Source organism: Cervus elaphus, chromosome 8, assembly GCF_910594005.1.
Source record: "Cervus elaphus chromosome 8, mCerEla1.1, whole genome shotgun sequence".
Classification (NCBI taxonomy): Eukaryota; Metazoa; Chordata; class Mammalia; order Artiodactyla; family Cervidae; genus Cervus; species Cervus elaphus.
The window spans coordinates 6612263-6626411 of record NC_057822.1 but is presented as its reverse complement, the minus strand read 5'-3'; the positions used below and the strand labels follow the sequence as shown (position 1 = coordinate 6626411).

At 49.4% G+C, this 14149-nt stretch overlaps 1 protein-coding gene across 2 annotated transcripts in view; it reads left to right on the top strand.

Annotated features, from left to right (window-relative positions):
* The window catches only part of TCEA3 (transcription elongation factor A3), a 43140-nt gene extending 35356 nt beyond the window's left edge, over positions 1 to 7784 (top strand). For both annotated transcript variants that reach the window (XM_043909207.1, XM_043909206.1), the window contains 3 exons: positions 3453 to 3599; positions 5082 to 5153; positions 7671 to 7784. In XM_043909207.1, the coding sequence (XP_043765142.1) occupies positions 3453 to 3599; positions 5082 to 5153; positions 7671 to 7679 (228 nt within the window). In that variant the 3' untranslated portion in view covers positions 7680 to 7784. The remainder of the gene's footprint in view (positions 1 to 3452; positions 3600 to 5081; positions 5154 to 7670) is intronic.
* Positions 7785 to 14149: the final 6365 nt, after the last annotated feature.

Sequence of the window (14149 nt, the reverse complement as noted above, 5' to 3'; positions counted from 1 at the left end):
TTGATGCTTTTGAAATATGGTGTTGGAGAAGACTCTTGAAAGTCCCTTGGACTGCAAGGAGATCCAACCAGTCCATCCTAAAGGAAATCAGTCCTGAATATTCATTGGAAGGACGGATGCTGAAGCTGAAACTCCAATACTTTGGCCATCTGATGCAAAGAACTGACTCATCTGAAAGGACCCGGATGCTGAGAAAGATTGAAGGCAGGAGAAGGGGACAACAGAGGAGGAGACGGTTGGATGGCATCATTGACTCAATGGATGAGTCTGAGCCAATTCCGGAAAATAGTGAAGGACAGGGAAGCCTGGTGTGCTGTAGTCCATGGGGTTGCAAAGAGTCAGATATGACTGAGCGACTGAACTGAACTGAACAGGACTAGTTTTGCTCCAGTAAGAAAAATAACTTGGGGTTGGGATGCCTGCTATGCTGTGGCTCAGAAGACAGAGGCTCCCATCAGACAGAGCCTGGCGAAGCAGATGCCCACGTGTGACTGGCCATCCCTCTCTGCCTCCTGGGTCTCCCTAACTCCCTTTCTCTGTCTGTTTCCTGGTCCATGTGATGCCCTCATGCTTCCTTCTTCTGGCTTTTCCTCTCTTACCCCGGTGATTCAGAGAATGGGGTGGATTCTGAGATACCCATTAGAACTGTTGAGTGGAGACATTGGCAGCCTGCAAGGACAGGGGTTTTGTCTGTTCCCAGCATCAAGGCCAGTGCCTGCTGTGTCTTAAGTGCTCAACAAATATGTTTCAAATTCACCTTGTATGTGACATGAAGACCCAGTGTCATTGCTTACTTTCCTCATTTTCAACCTTTTTATATTACTGTATTGGCTCATGTGTCTTTGATGTGCTTCCTAAATAAGGCAGGCAAAGATAGGTAAATGGATTGGTGAGTAGACAGATTTTTTTTTTCTCCTGTTCTCTCTTTCGCTCTCTTTTTTAATTGGAGTATAGTTGATTTCCTGGTCTCTATTTCTTAGCTGGAACAGTCTGACGCTAGCCTGGTCTCCCACATTCCTCACCTTGAACCCACCCCAGGTGCCCTTCCCCAAACATGTTAGTCTTGTCCTCTGATCTCTCACATGACATTCCTCTGGACTGTGCCATGCCCCTTGAGAAGTCCTGCTTATCTTTCAAGTCTGGTGAAGGTGTCAGTTTCTTTCATGAGCCTCCCTGCCCCCAGGCAGTTAGCCACTAGTCAGGCTTTTCCCCGCACTTTGCAGACTTTTGCTTTAGTTCCAAAGACCCTGATGCTGGGAAAGATTGAGGGCAGGAGGAGAAGGGGGTTACAGAGGATGACATTGTTGGATGGCATTACCGACTCAATGGAGGAGTCTGAAACAGCTCCAGAAATAGTCAAGGACAGGGAAGCCTGGTGTGCTGCAGTCCATGGGGTCGCAAAGAGTCAGACACCACTGAGCGATGGAACGACAACACTATCTTGCAATCTTAGGTGAATGCTTGGCTCTTCGACTAGATATCATTACCTGGAGATAGGAACCATGTCATATCTTAGTCCACAGGGCTTAGAGGCAGTGGTGGGCTGTCCCTGCCTACCAGCTTCAGAGAGCTGATTGTGTGTAGCTGTTCCCAACTCTGCGTTCAGTTCCATCACATTAGTAGCTTGAAAGGCTGTGGTGGGAGTGTTTACACCATGGAAACTGGTAGATGCTACAAATCAACCACCCTCTGCGGCCAAAGCCAGTTTACCAGCACATGAATGCTATGAAAAGCCTTCAAGAGATTGATATCCAATACACTTTGAAAGAACAAATATATTATCCTCTGGAAAGTCCCCCAAAATTAAAGTCAGCTGCTCTTTGCTTATATAGCCCGGGGTTGACTTGTGGGCTTTCCTGGTGGCTCAGCAGTAGGGAATCCACCTGCGGTGCAGGAGCTGCGGGAACCGTGGGTTCGATCCCTGGGTCAGAAAGAGCCTCTGGAGAAGGAAATGGCAACCCATTCCAGCTTTCTTACCTGGGAAATCCTATGGACAGAGGAGCCTGGCAGGCTACGGTCTGCAGGGTCGCAGAGAGTCGGATACAACTGAGCATGATGACTTGTTTCGTGTATACCCCTGCCATTGGTTAGGACCTAGTCCTTGCATTTGACACAGTGGGAGTTAAGCGTTCATGTACACGGGATACCTTGGGGGCACTAGTAAAAATGCATCTTCCTGGGCCTACCCTTAGAGTTTTAGATTCATGGGAATCTGCATTTTATCAGGAAACACAATTGGTTGTAACGCAGAAATCGGCACACAAAAGTTGTTTGACCTTCGGGCCAACTCTGTTCTCCACAGTTTAAGGGGTCAGGCTAAATGGTAGTAATTAAAATGTTTAGCCAGTGCCAAATCCTCTTTTTTTTTTAATTTGGTAAATGCCACAGGATGTGCAGGATCTCAGCTCCCTGACCAAGGACTGAACCTTGTCCGCAGCAGTGAAGGCACCAAGTCCTAACCACTGGACACCAGGGAGCCCCCAGATTCTCCTTTAACTTTAGGTTTGGGGGATTCCCTGGCAGCCCAGTGGGTAGGACTCCACACTTCCACTTCAGGGAGCATGGGTTCAATCCCTGGGCAGGGAACTAAGATTCTACATGCCATGTGCCGAAGCCCCCCCCAAAAAAATTAGCTTCAGCCATCTTCCTCCCCCTAAACCGAGGCTAACTAGAGCTCTCTCCAGCTTGAGTGTCCTTCTCTCTTCTGGAAGAAGGTCAAGGCGCGTCAGATGGCTAGGGAGATAGACAAAAAAAGCGGGGGGGGGGGGGGGTAGGGCCTAGATAATGCAGAGACTGAGTGTCCACAGGGAGCTGACAGGAGATGGGAGGCTCCATTCTGCAGGAAGATTATAGAAAAAGATGCTCCATGATGCAACCACCGGTGAGCAGTCAGTGGTGTGAACCTGGGAGCCTCAGGTCCTGCTTGGGTGGGGTAGCCGCTGTAAGTCGTGGAGATGTGAGGCCAAGGTTCCCACCAGGCAGAATGGCCTGGCTGAACGATGATTATAGCTCAGACAGGCTTTGAGTCAAGTCCAGCCCGGAAGGACAAGGGGAACATCACAGATCACGGGGTCAGTGGTCAAATAAGCTTAAGCAGAAAAGTTCAGGCAGGTTCCCGAGGTCCTTGGCGGGCGTCGTGAGCGCCAGAGCTGAGGAAATGTACACGAGATTGTTGACTCTGGGCAGAAGCTCTTTGTCTTGTGTTCTCCCATACAGGCCCTACTGTACTTGGCCTGGTCAGAGCCCCAGGGTTTGACCTGCTACCCAGAGGCAGAACGGGGACTCCTCCGGTGAAGCCTTGCCCCAGCTGGGACAGGGCCAGGCTTCCCTCCAGTTCCTCATATTCAGTCCAGAATGTTCCCCTTCCTCTGTTCAAGCTCCCTGAAACCCAGGTGTGGGGTAGGGCTCCTGGGGGCTCCCTAGCCCTGAAGGGCACACTCCTTTTTCTCCAGGAAATGGCCAGTGATGAGCTGCGGGAACTGAGGAATGCCATGACCCAGGAGGCCATCCGTGAGCACCAGATGGCCAAGACAGGCGGCACCACGACCGACCTCTTCCAGTGCAGCAAATGCAGGAAGAAGAACTGCACCTATAACCAGGCATGGCGTGGGGCGGGGACCGGAAGGAGCTGAGGGACCAGCCAGCAGGGAGAAGGGGCTAGAACTCTAGGCTGCGGAGAGGGGCACGTCCTGGTTCACCAGCATGATACATCTGTGGCTTCTAGAAGAGATGCAGAGAGAAGCACCCAGAGCTATGTCTGTGAGGTGCCACCAGGATCTGACCTGCAGGCAGAATAAGAAGGACCAGACCTAAAAGGGGCACAGAACTTCTGCAGAGTCACAGATGGTTGGAAGAGAACTTGGCAATAAAACCTCTGCTTCCTCACTTCACACACAGGGAGACTGAGGTTCCAGAGGGGACAGGCTTTGTCTAAAGCGGCAAAGACGGTTTGTGGCAGAGAGAATAATAAACCCAGATCCAGACCTTTCTGCCTATAGTCTAGCCAACTTGGTGGTAAAGCCTAAGGGACTGAGCCCTGAGTCCTGAGGGTGAAGACCACTGCCCTGGCCTGGCCTCCTGTTCTGGGTTACACATGTTATGCCTTTGAGGCACCAGTATTCTTGGATTTGGATTAGTGCTCTGTTATTCTAGAGCTCTGTTCATTCCCCCATCTACTTGTCAAGCAAGCACCTTGCCCCTGGGGACGTGTGGCTGCAGCAGAAATGCAGTAGTCGGCCCTGCCTTCCAGGAGTCCCTCGGAGAATTCCCACTCAGGAATCCGAAGATGCGTGTGCAGGTTCCTACTCTCTGCAGAATTCTCTCTCCTAGGGTGTCATTGCTTTGCAGGGACAAGGCCGTGCTGTGCTGTGTCCTCCTGGCCCGTGGCTGGGCACGCTCATTAGCCAGGGGACTCCCTCCCACCCCATAGACACCAGCTGACACGGTTCACAGCTGAGAGTCTGCAAAGCCACAACTTGTTACATGTCATGGGCATCCAGGGTGGGCTGCAGAAAATCAGAACAGGAGTTGTTAAATCCAGAAATGCCTGGGATTTGCGGGGGCAGACCTGGTTTCGGCACCTGAACGGTCTAGTTAAAGGGATGAGAAACCAGAAAACAACACTAAATATCCCCCATGACCTTCAAATCCTCTTTCCTCTCCGGGCCTCCGTTCTTCCACCTGTATAATGAAGAAACGGAATGATCCCTAAGAGTGCTTCCAGCTCACTCAGTTCTGATCAGAGAGGTGCATCCAATAGCATGTGTTCATTTTTCCTGTAGGAGATGAGTCCTGAAGCAAGAGAATAAAGATCAGTTCAGAAGGATCAACAAGAAGTGTGAGAGTGCAGAGGTCAGGCTGAGCCAGTGAGATCCTGGAAGGGAGCCGATGGGCCTGTGAGGAGAGAGGGAAACATATGCACACACAACGGAGCGCTCAGTGATGAGGGCACTGCCAACGTGGCGTGGGAATAATGGTGCCAACCTCTGCGATTTGACTGACTTCTGCAGTGGGAGCCATGGCAGGTCCAAGAGCAGGGCGGGTGACTTCACGAGTGGTCCCACTCTCTTTTTTTCTCTCAGGTGCAGACACGCAGCGCTGATGAGCCCATGACGACCTTTGTCTTATGCAACGAGTGTGGCAATCGCTGGAAGGTCTGTATGTCTGTATCTTTCTTCTTCCCCTGTCATCCTCAGGTACTGCCCCACTTAAGGAGTAGTAGGCCCACAGCCCCAAACCAGGGGAGGCGGGGGGGGGGGTTGCCAGCCTGCACACAGCAGGTCTGCAGAGCTGGAGATAGTGGTGCATTGTTGGGAAGGCAAGGCCAGAGGACACGTGTGTGTGCGTGATTTTGTTTTGGAAAGCACCCAGAGGGGGTGGGGACAGCAGCCGGCGTTTTATCACAGGATGGGCAAGTCTGTCATTTGAACACAGATGGAATCAGCCTCCTGAGATCCCCGGGGTTGGTGGCGGGGGTGGAGGGGGAAGGAAAAACAATAGCCCTCTGCACTTGGACCGCACCTCTCTGCAAAGTGCTTCCACAGATGCTATTTCCTTTGAGCCCGGCCACAGCCAGGGAGGTGGGGACGACTGAGCCCTGTCAAACGGGCACTGCTCTCAAATGCACCCAGGTCGTCCTCCCCTCCTAAGGCAGCTCTGGGAAAGCCTTACGTTACCCAAGGCTGTAACCCAGGCAGCCCCAGCTCCCACAAAGGCGGTGGTTTTGTTTTCAGGCGTGGGAGCCAAGCAAAGGCTCCTCCCGGAGTGCTCCTGCCCGCCTCATCTTCTGAACCACCCGAGTGTGGTCACATGATTAATGTCCCCTTCCAGTGCCATCTGATTTGCATGTGTGCTGTGTGATGTCTGGGTCACCGGGCAGCCGGCAGGATGCTTCAAAAGTTGGAAAGTACTTAGCGAGGGCTGAGCATGAGACTGGGAGTCAGGAGCCTTGATTTCCCGTCTCCTCTGCCCTACTCACTGTGACCCTGAGCATGTCACCCACCTCCCTGAGCTAAAGGGTGATGCGAATGCCTTTCTCCCGGGCTGATTATGAGGACTATTACCTATGCACACATGCTTTGCAACAACTATGAGAAATTTTCCTTCATAATATTACTCTCACTTTCAGATGAGGAAATTGAGCTACTGAAATGGTTAACGAGCATAAAGCCTCGAAGTTTGGAGCATGGAAAGACAGTGCTCCAAATTCCTGATCGATTGACCTGTGACTTTATGAAGGGCCTTGACAGCCCCGGGGTCTCATAAGAACTGCCATGTTTTTTTAGGGTAAAAGGTCAGATGATTGTGTATTTTTTTCTTTCATTCACCTGTTGAGCACTTAGAGGTGAAGTCAGGATAATGGCCTACTGGCTTCAAGCATGGGTTTGGGTGTCAGGCTCAAATCCTAGCTTTATCACTCACAAAGTGACTTTGCCAAGTGCCCTGAACTCTCTAGGCCTGGATTTCCTCATCTATAAAATAAGGGTAGGAATATAGCCCACAGAGCTATTTTGAGGATTAGAGAAGGTAATACATGTAAAAAATTAACAGGGCCTCTGACAGCTCAAATGGTATCTTTGTCAAATTAGGGAAAGGTGTTCTTCCTCCAGGTAGACGTAGCCTTGCACTTGGGTCCAGAACTTGGGAAACAGCAGGGATGGAGTTTCAGGCCCAACTTGCCCCTGTGGGGAGGCTGTCTTGTGAACAACCTGTACAACCACACAAAAAAGTCCTGAGCACATATGTGCCTGGTACATAGAAACCACCATTCTTGTTATTCCCAGTTGTTCCCTATTAGTATTATGGGAGCTTGCAAGTCATTTAACCTGTCTGAGCTGCTTCTTTACCTGTGAAAATGCAAGTATTATAATAGTGCTTATCTCACAGGGTAGCTATGAGGATGAAATGAGTTGATATGTGTTAATACTGCTTAGCCCAGAGTAAGTGCTCAATAAATGGTAACTTTTGTGAGTGTTACTGTTGGGCAAAAGACATTCTACATGCCCCAAACCCAGCTCCTCTCCCTGATTCCTGGAGAGAAACTGGAATTTGAAAGTTGGAGAGGCAGGTCCCACTAGAGGTGGCAGCTACGTGGCTTCAGACAAAATTTCCAGGTAGTGTCCGCTGCCATGTGGGAGGCCTGCTGTCTAACCAAGCTATGAGTAATAGTCATGGTGATGTTTCTGACCATAAATTGAGTGCCCACCACATGTCTGGCATCAAATTTCCATCTATTGCTTATCTTTTTCTTCATGGATTGGCATTATGATCCCATTTTAAAGATGAGTAATTTGTTCAGGGTTGCACCGCTAATAGTGACGGAGCGGGGATCTGGACTGGTCTGTGTGGCTCCAGGCTTCCAAGGTGGCTCAGTGGTAAAGAATCAGCTTGCCAACGTGGGAGACGCAGGCTCAATCCCTGGGCTGGGAAGATCCCCTGGAGGAGGAAACGGCAACCCACTCCAGTATTCTTGCCTGAAAAATCCCATGGACAGAGGAGCCTGGCGGGCTACAGTCTACAGGGTTGCAAAGAGTCAGACACGACTGAGTGAATGAACACAATCCTGCGTGGCTCCAGACCCCACCTTCCCTTTCACATCCCCTCCACGTGCCTTTACCCTCTGAGTGGCGCAAAGAAAGTTCTAAAATGCTGTTGCCTTCTTGGTTTTGTAGTTCTGCTGACAGAACCACCAACCAGGATTTCAGTGAACAAGGTGAGGAAGAATAAAGAGAAGACACCAAGCCCTTCGTAAACTGGAGAAAAATAAAAATGAAAATGAAGAGAAATGCTGAACTCTGAATGGGGCATTAGGGATCGGAGGGAGAGTTATTTTGCAAATTAATAATCATTTATCAATAGGGATGGGCTTCCCAGGTGGCTCAGTAGGTAAAGAATCCCCCTTTTGATGCAGGAGTTGCAGGACACTCAGGTTCAATCCCTGGGTCGGGAAGATCCGCTGGAGAAGGAAATGGCAACCCACTCCAGTACTCTTGCCTGGAAAACTCCACGGAGAGAGGAGCCTGGTGGGATTCAGTCCATGGGGTCACAAAGGGTCGGACACGACTGAGCCCAGCAAAGCAGCAGCACACGGATAGGCATTGACTAGTGGGGGAGGCTAATTGGGGTGTGATTCTAAGACCATGTGGACAGGCCTCTTGCAGAAACTCAAGACTTCAGAGCCCCAGAGCTAAGGTGCAGTATATTTGATAGTAGCTGGCAGACCTTTGCTTTGAGTCCCTTCCCTCACATCTGAACCTCTCAGCCTTTTCTGAGTTGAAAAATACCAGACTGACTCAGATCTTACCCACTCCACTGTGAGTCACACGTGCAGAACAGTTGGCACACGGCGTCAAATTTGGCTAAGGCAGACGTGACTTCCACGCCATGTAGGAAGATCTCTTCCCCGCCCATCATCTCTTCTCAAACTCTCTGCTCTTCCCTGTTCCTAGCTGATCTGGGGGCAGGGCTCTCAGGACTCCAGACAGGCCACACATCATCTTGAGCCCAGGGTTTCTGAGTGAAGAAGTGGTGCCCGAGTTTGGCGGTCCCTGGGAGATCCTGAGCCTTGGAACCCGTCCAGGCCCAGGCAACGCATTCCTCACAGCTCTGTTGTGGCCTGACTACAGAGGAAGTCTGCAGGGCACAAGGCCCCTGTTGTGCTTCTCCCACGATGAAGTTGGCTTGGTTTTTAAGCCAATAGGAAACTTTAGGCAAAGCTGGAACCTTCTGAAAAAGCCCTGGGAGCAGGTCTGGTGCATCTGTCCTGAGTCTCAGTCTCTGACTGTCCCTGGCCTTCCAGCAGCCCTAGGCTGAGCCTCCTGGACACTTGTTTCCTGAAATAACTAACTCGTAAGAGCTTGTGAAACAAAAAGAGGCTATCCTGGTGGCTCGGTGGTAAAGAATCCACCTGCCAATGCAGGAGACGCGGGTTTGATCCCTGGGTCAGGAAGATCCCCTGGAGAAGGAAATGGCAGTCCACTCCAGTATTCTTGCTGGAGAATCTGCCAGACTGTAGCCTGGCGGGCTACAGTCCCTGGGGTCGAAAAAAGTAGGACACGACTTAACGACTGAACACGCAGGAGCTTGTGAACTCCTGGGAGCTTCGGCGAGTCCCTTAGCCTGAGTCATTTACTTACTCGTTAAAAATGGGAGTGGTCCTATGCCTGCTTCAGAGCATTTCCATCTGCCTTGGGGTTCTCTCTTAGGGCAGCTTTTGGGGTAACTTCAGCCCACGTTTCTTATGTGCCCTGGTGTCATCCACTCTGGAATTTATCACTTTCCTCTTTCTATCCAACTGCCTCTTCCGATAGATGAAGCCTGTAAATAAACCATGTACAGAAACCTGCCACCATCTCCAGCTTTTCAGCAGTCAGATTTGGGATGGGTCCTTTGGGAAGATGGAAAATTCACTCATGGAAGCTATAAAACCCAAAGCTCATAAATATCAGATCCAAGACTGAAACTCTGGTCTTGTGCTTCCTGTCATTGTGCTCAAGGCTATGAGAGACGCAGGGCCAGACACAGTGCTCTGCCCCCACCTTCCAGGAACCCTCAGCCTGGCAGGGAAAGAAACCCATAGGCACAGACTTCCACACCAGATGGGATGGGGGGATGTCATACATGCCTGAGGTATGAGTGTCACCCGCAAAAAGGCAGAGGGACGTTGCTTTAGATACCCAGGTACTTCTTAAACTGTAATATGGGTAGGAATCCCCTGAGGATCATGTTAAAATGCAGATTCTGATTCAGTGGGTCTGGGGTGGGGCCTGAGATTTTTTTCATTGCCAATAAGCTCCCAGGTGATTCCAATGCTGCTGATCCACAGACCACACTTTGGGTAGTCATGGTTGAGATATCTAGACTTTTCTCTGCAATATCTCAGCCTCCTTCCAAATGTCTAGAAATCAAAAGCAGAGGGTTTCCTAGGTGGCTCAGGTGGCCCAAAATGGATTAAACAACAACAAAAAAATGCAGAACAAAATATCAACCACTATTAATACAATAATGTCAATAAATGTTACTTTGGGGCTATTTAAAGATGGCAGCCTGGGTGATCTTCAGTACTCACTTTCCATCTGAATATCCATTGTGCTTCTGGTGTCAGGGATTTACAGCAAAGGAAAAAACACAAAACTGAATCTCCACCCTCAATAACCTTACTGTTTACAAAGGAGATGAGTCAGAGTAAACAGCAGAAGAACAAGTCGTCTCCAGTTCCCATATCTATACAGTTCACATCTACGTTCACAAGAGGACACAGAAAAGCATGAATAGGCCTCAGACTGTCAGTCAGCAGGCATCAGGACCTTCCCAAGCTTCCTGTATCCACTCGGGACCCCCTCCGAGGCATGCTGTCCACTGCAGTGACCAGAATAGGCTTTTTGAAACTGCAGATCTGATCCTGTTGCAGCCCCCCACTCCATCATCCCCGTCTAGAGCCCTCCATGTGTTCCCACTGCTTGTGGCGGAGCCCACAACGTCGTGCAGTGCTAGCCTCGGCCTCTCCCCGACCCTTTGTGCTCCAGCCACACTGGTCAAGCTGTGCTCCTTACCACGTGAGCTTTGCATTCACTGTTGTCAGGAACACGTGGTTTAACCCCTTGCCCTCTTCATCTTATCAGTTATCAGTTCTCGAGTCTCCCTTACCCATTCCTTCTCTCCACTGCCACCATCAACATTTTCTCTCAGGTGTTTTTTTTGGGGGGGGGGATTGATGCAAAGGCCTCATACTCAACTCAAAACACTCCCAACTCAAAACACTCTCCACCTGGACTTCCCTGGCAGTCCAGAGGTTAAGATTCCGAGCTTTCAATACAGGGGGCACAGGTTCAATCCCTGGAGAGGGAACTAAGATCCCACAGGCTGTGCGGTATGGCCAAAAAAAACCCCAAAACCACCCCCTACCTTACCTGCATGAGCCATGCATGGCTCTAAGCATCAGGCCCTCATTTTCAGTGGATTTTCACCAGCTGTCCTTGGTCTGACTTTAAAAGCTCCTCTCCTCCTGCCTATCTTTAGTGGTTTATCTTCCACCCTTGCTGCCTCTTATGCTATAGCCAGCCTGAGGGAGGTATTTGTCCTGTTCTTGCAAACCTGATGGACCTTCCCAACTATGGCTGCCTATTTTGACCCCACCCCCATCCCAGTCCAAATCTTACGTTTTCTTCAAGGCTCATGTCTTCTATGAAGTCTTCTCTGATCCCCTGGCTGAAAGATATGGTTCCTCAGAACTTCTACAGTACTATGAAATGCTAATAATTTTTACACCGCATTCTACCATGACAAAGATCATTTCTCTGTATGACAGTGTCAGTATTATCTATTAATTATTGAGCATTTACTAGCTGAGTATCTTGGGCACATTATGTAAACAACATGCCTTCATCCTTTATTTGTAAAATGATGGAAATAATAACACTGAGCTCATAGGGTTGTTGTGAGGATTCATTAGAATCACACCTGACACAAAGCACCCAGTTAGTATTAGCTATTGGTGTGAGTATGAGGCGGGGCGGGGGGGGGGGGCCTGGGGGGCGGTACTTTATATTGTCTCAACTAACCCTCAGACCCCCTGAACTAGGTTACTATTATTATACTTTTTTTTTTTAACATGTGGGTTGAGAACTGGTGGGTCTTAAATGAAGTTGTGCGCAAAAACAAAAAAAATTGTGGGGAAATATACATAACAAAAAATTAGCCATCTTAACCATTTTTAAATGTACATACAGTCCAGTAATAAAGAACATTCACACTATTGTGCAGCCAATCTCCAAAACTTTTCGTTTTACAAAACTAAACTTCTATACCTATTAAACAATTCCCCATTTCCTCCTTCCCTAGTCCCTGGCAAGCCCTATTCTACTTTATGTTTCTATGTATTGTATTATTATACTGGTTTTACAGACCGAGAAATCCAAGGTTCAGAGAGTAATCTGCTTCAAGGAGACAGAATCTGGACTTGAACTCGGGGCCCCATGCACACTCGGAGTCACTCTGAAGTACGGTGTCACCTCCGACAGCATCTGTGATGCGTTTACCTGCTCCATGACCATTGTGGCCAGTATGTGCCAGGGCCCTCCTCTGGGCCCCTGCGTTTTGCAGCCATTCTCAGATGTAATCCTCACGGCAGCCTTGCAATCACTGAGGGGCAGTGTTCTATCTCCCAGCGCGGAGCTGATATAGGACAGATCAGGCCTGATGCCTGTCAATAGATTAAACAATACGAAATAAGCCTGTGGCACATTTTTAATGCAATTGTTTACATTTTTTCAGTGTTGACACTCAGGAGAAAACCAGCTGAAATGCATGAGGTCAGAAAGAGCTTCCCAGTCCCCCCCCCCACCCTCCTGCAGAGTCAATCTGCTCTTCTCACCCCAGGCCACCCCCAACCCCATCTGCACCTTGTCACCAGCATCGCTGAGCCACAGCCAGGGCCAGAGGCAGGCGGGCGGGCGGGCGAAGGGACATCAGGGACTGTGCTTGCTCTGCTTCCTCCCCTGCCACTCCACCCCCACGTCCTTCCCTCCAACCAGACCCAATCCTGACTACTCTGAAACGCGCTCTGTCCTTTCACGCCTCCGTGGCTGCGCACATGCTGTTCTGGAAGACTGGAATGCTTTCCCTCCCCTCGTTCTCCACCTCCAAGACTCCTACCGTCTTTGCGAGCCAGCTCCGCCGTCGCCTCCTCTGTGAAGACTCCTCCCCTACCCACCTCCCCAAGCTGTGAGTCCACCCCTCTTTGGAGCAGACTAGTTCGCGTCGGAGTGCTCCCGCGTCTGGGCTGCAGTGACTGACTGTAACTCTAAGTGTCCCCCACGCTCCCAGCTCCTTGTGCTAAGATGAGGCTTCATCTCTGCTCCCAGCAGGGGTAAAGAGGATTTTGGATCACTGATTTTTATTTTTTTCATGTTCCTGGTATATTTAAAAATGAAGAGATAACAAGATCATAAATATTGAGGCATCTTTTTCAATGTCTCGCAAATGAATGCTTCCAGATACAAAAAATTATAATTGTGCTGCTCACAGGATAATTATAGGATTAAGATATATTAATAAATATATATAATTTATTAAAGTGTAAAAATATACTTTTATTTACATTTGTATAAATATATATTGTATTTATACATTATACTATATATACTAAAGACTTATTAAGATATAATAATTTATAGTGCTCAGTAGGCATAGCAGTCTGTTAATAAGAAACAAGCTTCAGGATATGCAAGGAGGCTCTTTGATCAAATTGGTCAGTGGATGTGACATAATGTAAAACCCCATTTGGAGACACTGTCAAAAGCCTAAATTGGAGACTGTAATGAAACTGTTCTCCTGGCCCCCTTCTCCAGTGGCAGGCTGTGCTGCTGCCTCTGCACACAGTAGGCGCTGATTGTATGCTGAAAAAATGGGAACAAACACAGCTTTCCAAGTTAGTTACTGAAAACCCACCCACAGTACGTATTCATGAAAAACAATGAAGTCCTGAACAATGGGGCAGGAAGCCACCTCCTTCTCCAGTGACCCCAACCCTCAGAGTCCAGCTGAAGGCTGCAACAGGAAACCCCTCACCCAGAGTCTTTCCTCCCCCTCCTCCCCACTGCCCACCCCTCCAGGGGCACCAAATGCACTCTTGCTTTCCATCCACTCTCAGCCCCCCTTCTTCTCAACCCTCAGAGGGTCCCAGGTGAAAAGAGAAAAGCACTTACTCATAGGAGGAGGCAAGCAGCCAAGCTAGGCTTGGAGAGTCATCCTGCCCCGAGGCAGGCCTGAGGAATAAAAGGAACGGCGGGCGAGAGGACAAAGAAGGACTTAAAGCTCTGGAACAAGGGGAAAGAAAAGGCCTAAGAAAGTTTACAAAGCAATCTGTCAGAGAAGGGATGAAAAGGGAGCCCCACTGAGCCGAGGGGCTCGGGCACTCACCTCACCTTCGGCCCAGTTAGAAACCTGCAAACTCTGAGCTGATCTCTCTCTTCCTTGTCCCAGAGCTTTCCCTGGGAGCGTGACGCCTCACCTTGCTGAGTTTTTGGTAGCCCCAAATACTTCTGCTCTACTTGGCTCAATACGCCAGTTCTCTTGAACTCAACAAACTGACTCAACTGCCAGCTCCCTCTGGATTTTCAGCAGAAACACTCTGGATAATAAGGTCACCAGC